This window comes from Conger conger, chromosome 1 (genome assembly GCF_963514075.1).
Source record: "Conger conger chromosome 1, fConCon1.1, whole genome shotgun sequence".
In the NCBI taxonomy this organism is placed as follows: Eukaryota; Metazoa; Chordata; class Actinopteri; order Anguilliformes; family Congridae; genus Conger; species Conger conger.
The window spans coordinates 92,616,158-92,625,009 of NC_083760.1; the positions used below are offsets into that span (position 1 = coordinate 92,616,158).

At 46.8% G+C, this 8,852-nt stretch overlaps 1 protein-coding gene across 5 annotated transcripts in view; it reads left to right on the top strand.

Annotated features, from left to right (window-relative positions):
- Positions 1 to 8,311, top strand: part of asap3 (ArfGAP with SH3 domain, ankyrin repeat and PH domain 3) — a 51,191-nt gene extending 42,880 nt beyond the window's left edge. For all 5 annotated transcript variants that reach the window (XM_061251712.1, XM_061251673.1, XM_061251694.1 and 2 more), the window contains exons 23-26: positions 264 to 501; positions 3,023 to 3,311; positions 4,976 to 5,107; positions 5,388 to 8,311. In XM_061251712.1, coding sequence (XP_061107696.1) covers positions 264 to 501; positions 3,023 to 3,311; positions 4,976 to 5,107; positions 5,388 to 5,462 — 734 coding nt within the window. In that variant the 3' untranslated portion in view covers positions 5,463 to 8,311. The remainder of the gene's footprint in view (positions 1 to 263; positions 502 to 3,022; positions 3,312 to 4,975; positions 5,108 to 5,387) is intronic.
- The last annotated feature ends 541 nt before the right edge of the window (positions 8,312 to 8,852 follow it).

Here is an 8,852-nt window from a genome sequence, read left to right on the forward strand (position 1 = left end):
AAAATTGAATTGAATTGAGCCCACAAATAGCAAGAGCACAAGGTAAAAACAGGCCTTGTAGAGAGAAGAGGCTGTGAAATGAAATGAATGTTTGGGCGGATGATTACATTAACTAGCTTTAGTTAATGACTAAATGACTTAGATAGCTGACTTCCTGTGTGTCCTTCATATCTCTGTCTGTTTCTATCTCCATTTTGTAACTTCCTGTTTACTCACATTTACTTCCTGTTTCACCCTCCACCCCCCACCCCCACCGACCACAGGACGCTCCGATCCCCAGATCTCCATCTCCACCCGGGAGGGCAACGCCCCCATCCGCCGAGCCTCCAATCCCACGGCCTACAGGCCCGGCCCCGCCCCCCTGGGCCCTGACGGACAGGCCCAGGGGCCCCGCCCCCCCAGGTCCCCTCACGGGGGCGTGGTCAGGGGGCAGCGGCAGACGGTGTGCTGGGAGGGGCAGTCCCCCGGCACCTCCCCCCAGAACCAGCGGGGCCCAGTCAGGTGCGGGTCTCCGGGCTTTCTCTGTGCTGTCTCTCGTTCTTTTGGCTAAGCGCCATTTTATTCTACTCTAAAATTAGCCTATTCCTAAATTCAACTCAAAAGCCAATCAAATCCATTTCAATTAATGCATTATATTGGTTATTTTAGCTGATGCTTTTATCCAAAGTGACCTTACAGTTGATTAGACTAAGCAGGGGCCAGTCCCCCCCCAGGAGCAATGTGGGCTAAACAGCTGCACTGATCTTATTGTGGTTACAACACTGGGGTTTGAACCACCAACCTTCTGGGTTCCAGTCATGCAACTTAGCCACTAGACTATAGGCTGCCCCAATTCAATGAACTTCTCCATTTCCAAAATGTAGTTGATTTAATGTCCTCTAATGCGGGTGGCCTGTAGCGTAGTGGCTAAGGTAAAAGACTGGGACACGCAAGGTCAGTGGTTCTAATCCCGGTGTAGCCACAATAAGATCCGCACAGCCGTTGGGGCCTTGAGCAAGGCCCTTAACCCTGCATTGCTCCAGGGGAGGATTGTCTCCTGCTTAGTCTAATCAACTGTATCAAACTGGAGCCAATCCAGTCGGAATTAAAATCAGTCCATACTCCGTTTCATGGCAGCGGCTTCAGCGTGACGGGCGGGCGTGCGTGTGCGAGGTGTCGCACGCGGTCGGAGATCAGAGCCGAACAGCCGCGTCTTTCTCTCTTTCTCTCCTCTTTCAGTCTCCACCTTCTCTCTCATCTCTGACTGCACTGCAGCGTCACGCTTAGTGAGTCCCAGGTTGCGGGTTCAGTTCCCAGATGGGACACAGGCACTCGACGCTTTTCACCGAACTGCTCCAGTGAATGTGTAGCTGTATAAATCGATTGTAAGAAAAGAAAAGAAAAAAAATTACTAATTACAAGTGCAATGATTTTTTTAGTGCCCCTGCCCTGATTCACTGCAGTGTCTCCCTCCCTCTCTCCCTCTCCCTCCCTCTTTCCCCTCTACCTCTCACTCTCTCCCTCTCTCTCCCCCTCTCCCTCTCCCTCCCCGCTCCCTTTCTCTCCCTCTCTCTCTCTTCCTCTCCCTCTCTTCCCCTCTACCTCTCTACCTCTCTCCCTCTCCCTGCTCCCTTTCTCTCCTTCTCCCTCCGTCTCTCACCCTCTTCCTCGCTCTCTCTATCTCTCTCTCTCCCTCTCCATTCCTCTCTCACCCTCTTCCTCTCTCTCGCCCTCTACCTCCCTCTCTCTCTCTCTCTCTCTAAATTTAGTGCAGTTCAATAATTCTTCATCAGCACACCTGCAAATAACTGCACTGCTGAATCGATTAATAATGAAACACAATCAGGATGAACGCAGTAAAAATAGAAACCTTCACATTAAAATCTGAACACTGGTAATAGGATAAATACTATTATTTCCCCAAGTGTCTGCCTAATTTAATCTTTATCTATATCTGTATCTCTTTCTCTTTCTCTCTGTCTCCACCTCTTCCCATCTCTCCTGTCTTCAAATCCTGTGACTGGAACACATTACGTCATTAGATCTCCGGTTGCGGGAGAATAAAATCTCGGAGCTGCTGGGTTCTCTTAAGTGCTCTGTCTGAGGGGCAGTAAATCTGTCCTCCTCCTTCTTCTCTCTGCACCGGCTGCTAGCCTTTCATGTTCAGTAGAGCCCCCTCTACTGGGGCAAATGTGGTAGTTAGCCACCTCGCCCCCTTTTTCCTGATTTTAAATGTAAAAAAAAAAAAAAAAATTATTTTATGTTTTGCACTTCGCATCAAGTATACCTTTTACTACTACTGTGATACTGATTAATATGCTTAATGTATTGTTAATATACTGACTAATATGCTGTAAATATGAAAAAATATGTTATGCAGTGTGTGTGCGCTCATATATTATTAGATAGTGTTATATTGTAAAATTTTTGTCAAAAAAGAACGTTTTACCTTTGTTTTGTAGCCCATTTTTGGCTGCTGGGATGAAATTAGTGTGATTTGTGTTCATACACGGCAGTTCTCAGCGAGTGGTTTCTAACTGTTGCGTGTGAGTGTTACATGCGTGTCACATTGCGTGTGAGTGTTACATGCATGTTACATGCGTGTCGCATTGCATGTGAGTGTTACATGCGTGTGAGTGTTACATGCATGTTACATGCGTGTCGCATTGCATGTGAGTGTTACATGCGTGTCTCGTTGCATATGAGTGTTACATGCGTGTCGCATTGTGTGTGAGTGTTACATGCATGTTGCGTTGCGTGTGAGTGTTACATGAGTGTTACACGCGTGTCCATTTGCGTGTGAGTGTTACATGCGTGTTACACACGTGCCTTGTTGCGTGTGAGTGTTACATGCGTGTTACACGCGTGTCCATTTGCGTGTGAGTGTTAAATGCGTGTTACACGCGTGTCTTGTTGCGTGTGAGTGTTACATGCGTGTTACACGCTTGTCCATTTGCGTGTGAGTGTTACATGTGTGTTACACGCGTGTCTTGTTGCGTGTGAGTGTTACATGCGTGTTACACGCGTGTCTTGTTGCGTGCAGCTCGGAGAAGACCACCTCATACCGCCGCACCAGCAGCGGAGGCCAGGGGAAGTGCGCCACGACATCATCATCCTGCGCCACGACATCATCATCCTGCTCCACGACATCATCATCCTGTGCCACAACATCGCCGGTGTTTACAGGGAGCCAGGAGGAGCTGTACAGCAGCCTGGCTGGAAGTGCCCCGCCTACACCGCCGCCCACAGCCCCGCCCACAGCCCCGCCCACAGCCCCGCCCACATCCTCACCTGTCCCTGTCCCCATGACACGCCCCCGCCGGAACGCCATGGTACGAGGAATTACACTACACTACGGTACACTACACTACGCTAAACTACACTACACTACGGTACACTACACTACGCTAAACTACACTACACTACGGTACACTACACTACATTACACTACACTAAACTACACTATACAAAACTACACTACATTACACTACAATACACTACGGTACACTACACTACACTACATTACACTACATTACACTACGGTACACTACACTACACTACATTACACTACACTACGGTACACTACACTACACTACGGTACACTACATTACGCTAAACTACACTACACTACGGTACACTACACTACATTACACTACACTACACTAAACTACACTACGGTACACTACACTACACTAAACTACACTACACAAAACTACACTACATTACACTACACTACACTACGGTACACTACACTACGCTAAACTACACTACACTACGGTACACTACATTACGCTAAACTACACTACACTACGGTACACTACACTACATTACACTACACTACACTAAACTACACTACGGTACACTACACTACACTAAACTACACTACACAAAACTACACTACATTACACTACATTACACTACGGTACACTACACTACACTACATTACACTACACTACGGTACACTACACTAAACTACGGTACACTACACTACGGTACACTACACTACACTAAACTACGGTACACTACACTAAACTACACTAAACTACATTACACTACGGTACACTACACTAAACTACACTACATTACGCTAAACTACACTAAAGTACACTACATTACACTACACTAAACTACATTACACAACATTACACTACACTAAACTACACTACACAACACTAGATTACACTACACTAAACTACGCTACACTACACTACACTAAACTACATTACACTACACTACACAACACTACATTAGAACTATGTTACATTAGAACTACATTGCGTTGCATTACATTATTACAAGTTATATTACACTGCACTATATTACATTACCGTACAGTTATTTACATGACACTTTCTCCCCAATGTGACTTATGCTTAGGGTGGCTTTACACGACAACTGTGCCTGCCAAAAATGGCACACTTTTGTCGCGTTTTGGAGGGCTGAAAACGTTACATTTTGATAACGGGTTGCAGAGTGGAATTATTTGATTACGCCGTCCCTACCGTTTCCGTGTAATTTGGTTAATTGACACAATTGTTGTGATAATGGAGGAGGGAGGGGAGGTGGGTGATGACATGAAACTGTGGCGACACAGACCCTAATATGCATGCGCGAGGTGTTGAGTTGCAAAGCTACACCGCCACCCATTGGCCTGGCATGCATACTACAGCGTTTCAAATATTTTTGCGTAACCGTGTAAAGGGGGATCTTTATCGTAATGTTGATGTATGAACACAGATTTTTTTTGGAAAAGCAAGGGTAAAGGGATTTTTGGAAACCGTTGCTGTTGTCTAAATAGGGGCCAAGCAGGGCCAATCCCCCCTGGAGCAATGTGGGGTTAAGGGCCTTGCTGAAGGGCCCAACACCTACACAGATCTTATTGTGGCTACACTGAGGACCACCAACCTACCAGGCCCCAGTCATGCAAATGTAATGAAACTTAAAATCTTATGTTTTGATTGGTTGATTGGTGTATAAAAGGGCGTGTCTGTCTCAGGTGTCTCAGGTGAAGCCTCGTAAGAAACGGGTCCAGGCATTGGTGGACTGTCGGGCGGTCAGCACAGAGCAACTGGCCTTCTTCAAGGACGAGGTCATCGTGGTGACGTGCTCGGAGGACTCTCATTGGTGGGTAAGTGGCAACTAAGCTCCTCCCTCCACTGGACAGCCCCGCCCACTGGTATAAATACTCTTAATAATAATAAGATAAGATAAGTAATAATAATCATAGTAAAATAGAACATTTGAAAACCTGTACGACTGGATTCACGGACACGCTGAGGCTGTAGAACCGTGTAGAACGGGGAACGTTAGGACCACGTTCCGGATATTGTGCGGAAGTGTCCAGGAATATGTTTAGGAATGTTTAGGAATATGGCAGAATGATTCCTGACTGCTGACTCCGTCTCCAGGTGGGCCACATCGACGGTGACGCGTCCAGGTGTGGCTCGTTCCCCGTCAACTATGTTCACAAGCTCCCCGACTGACTCAGGCCCCCGCCCCGCCCCGCCCCGCCCCGCCCCACCCGACCCAGCAGAACCGCCCTCCCGTCCCGGTGGGCCCCCACCGGACCCCAGAACCACACACCTGGCTGAGGAACGAGGCTGGTACTCCCCACGCCTCACATGCCACTCACTCAAAAGGGGAAAAGACCGTGCACAGCTTGTGATGTCTCAGTTTTGTCTTCGTCCCATTATTGTGTATAAACTCCTGTACGGCAGAGCTCTCTGCAGTCACCAAGCTAGCGGGCTGGCCTTTTGGGGAAACCGATAACGTGCGATGCCCATGATCACAGTAACTTTATTTTTATTATTGTTTGTCGCTATTTTATGATGATAATTTTTTGCGAAAGATGGAAGAGCGCACGGCGGGAGGGCGCCGCCGTGGTTGTGGAGACGTCTGCAGAGTCACTCCGCACCTCCGGAAGTGGAAGCGCAAACTCTCTCTCCGGCAGTTGCTCGGCCCGCGCTGTTTTCCGGTGCTGTGTGACACTTCCTGAACGTTCCTGAGGAATATCTTCCCTTGGAAATCGGAAAATGTCTGGTTCAGACGGCTCGGGAGTCGGAACGCTAAGAGAGAGTGTGAAGCCGGCCATCCTGCTTCATCTGAATCTCAACTCTACGCTGCAGTGCATTCTGGGACGGAAGGGCAAACTCTGGCCTGCTTGATCGTTCAATGTGACCCGGAACCCGTTGCATTCCGGGAAGGGCCTTTGTGGGGCGATCTCTGTTCACGGCTGCCCAGTGCAGGAAAACCTTGGCCTGTGTGTCTCTCCTGGGGCCTTTCAGACAGAGCTACAGAGACGGCAGAATTCCCTCTGTGACATTCCCACTGTGACATTCCTGTGAGTGACTGGATCTCCTGGATCCATCCCCACTGCCCTGGCTTTTCAACACACACTTTCTCCACAATCATTGATGGACTGACAAATTATAGTTGTTACTAAAAAAAATCACTCTTAACATGCGAGATCTCTCGTACACTTAACTACACAAATAACTACAGAACTCTGCCTGCCTGGTGGCTCTGCACTCATAAGCGTGTACTGAACAGTGCATACTGAACAGTGCACGGCCGAAACCTTGCCAGGTTTGGTCACTCTCCCTCGGCGAGAACTGACCCATTTTCAACACAACGCAACAAACCGCTCGTCGCCATCCCTTCCGGCCTCACACTGCGGCTGTGGTTCACCTTCCTACACTTGTGTGTGTGTGTGTGTGTTTGTGTGTGTGTGTGTGTGTGTGTGTGTGAGTGAGTGTGAGAGAGTGAGAGAGAGGTTGTGTGTGTGTGTGTGTGTGTGTGTGAGTGAGTGTGAGAGAGTGAGAGAGAGGTTATGTGTGTGTGTGTGTGTGTGTGTGTGGTGTGTGTGTGAGAGAGTGATAGAGGGAATGAGAGAGCGAGATAGAAATGTTGGCTGCTGAAAAGGAAAAATGACTTTGAGGAGAACTCACCTTCAAACCGACGATGGTACTGTGTGTGTTTTATTTTTCACAACAAAGCAGCTGAACATTCTAAGAAAGGATTGCCTGTTTTTACCAAATTTAGTTTTTTCCTTCACTTACCAAAACTGCCGTGCCCATGTCTCAGTATTCAGCCCAGTACTGCAGGTGCGGGATATTAGCAAAACCTAAGATGAGTGGTGTGTGTTCAGAGAGTCCAGCTCACCTGCTGGCCTTGGTGCGCTGGCCTTGAATGCGTTAAAAACAGGGTGCCTTATTTTGGCTTTACTGGACAAATGAAACTGCGGAAATCACAAATCAAACAGGAACAACAGGGCTTCTTTGAGATACTGGAACTGTGGGTAATTTGCCCCCCATGTGTTTTTTGTGTTTTTATTAGTGGGGGGGGGGGGGGGGGTCACAGTATGGCTCAGCTGTGCCTCATGCAGACACAGCTGGTGTCAAAATGGAACAGAACATGCTCAGTTTTAAGCTGTTTTCATCCGGAGCTCCCATTTCAGAAAACTGCCTGTAGGGGCACTTCGCTAAACTCACTGTCAGGCAGGGGTGTCTGTGCTGTTAGCGCTGTGCTAAACTCACTGTAAGGGAGTAAGGAGTGTCAATTAGCATGTTAACACTTTGCTAAACTCAGTGTAAGGGAGTAGGGGTGTCACTTGGCGTGTTAGCACTGTGCTAAACTCACTGCAAGGGAGTAAGGAGTGTCACTTAGCGTGTTAGCAGTGTTAGTGCTGTGCTAAACTCACTGTCAGGGAGTTGGGGTGTCACTGAGCGTGTTTGTGCTGACTGCACTAATCTCACAACAAGAAAGATGTACTTTAAAGAGTAAATGACATACCACAGCTAACCAATTAAAAACACTTGAGCAGTTTCCAAAGGAGGGCACGCTAGATTTATATCTGAGCATAGGGCGAGAATGGGGGGGGGAGATGGGAAAATAAGCTTTTTGATAGAAAATATTGGTATCACTAAGGGGGTGACTTCATATGAATTGGTGAAACTAGTAACTCAATTCACCCAGCCAGGATTGGACTGCTTTAGCCAATCAGAATTGGACCAGAGATACGGTTTCGGCCAAGGCCAGAGGAATGCAACAGCAAAAAAAAATATTTCTAGGCTTGAATACAGTGTTGTTAAGTCGTTACGCTTTACTGATGTTGTTGGTTTTAAAGTGTATTCTGTTCCCACAATCTCCCATCCTGTTGTAATTCAAAACAGTAGATTGCATTGCATGCGAATACCAGCAGTCACACCTGTGTGGTTTTGTACAGTTTTTATGTATTTTTTGTCTTTGTCTTTTTTTGGCTGAAAAATGTCATCTTAGTCATGACATTTTATTTTTTGACATGATCATTAAAGAAGTTACTTTTACCCCTAACATGAAAAAGTACAGTTCTATTGTGTCTGTATGTGTGTTTCTATGTGTGTGTGTGTGTGTGTGTGTGTGTGTAACACAGTTTGTGCAAGTCGAATGGTTCCTCTGCTAATGTAGTTATAATGCACAAATTAAAAAGTACTTAAATGTGCTGAATGCATACTCTGTGATGTAAGAACACGGAGCAGTTATGTAATATGTAATCATGCAAAATGAGCAGAGCATTAATGATATACTGGGATTTAAAAAAATACTTTCAACATTCATTAAAAGATAAAGTACATCTACACCCTCCCTCCTCCCATGTGGAGAAGGGGGGGGGGGGGAATCAAAGGATAAATATTGAAATATTAATGAAAGCACTGGTTTCCAAGTATAGAACGCGATGAATAGTGCATGTGAATTGTGAAATATGCTGTCTGTTCTGTGGGAGGTTGGGTTTCTATCCACAGAATGAAATAGGCACACAGGCTCATTCACAGCAACGCCCCGTTAATGACCTCCCTAACTAGCCTAGCCTGCACGTGTTTGGACTGCGGGAGGAA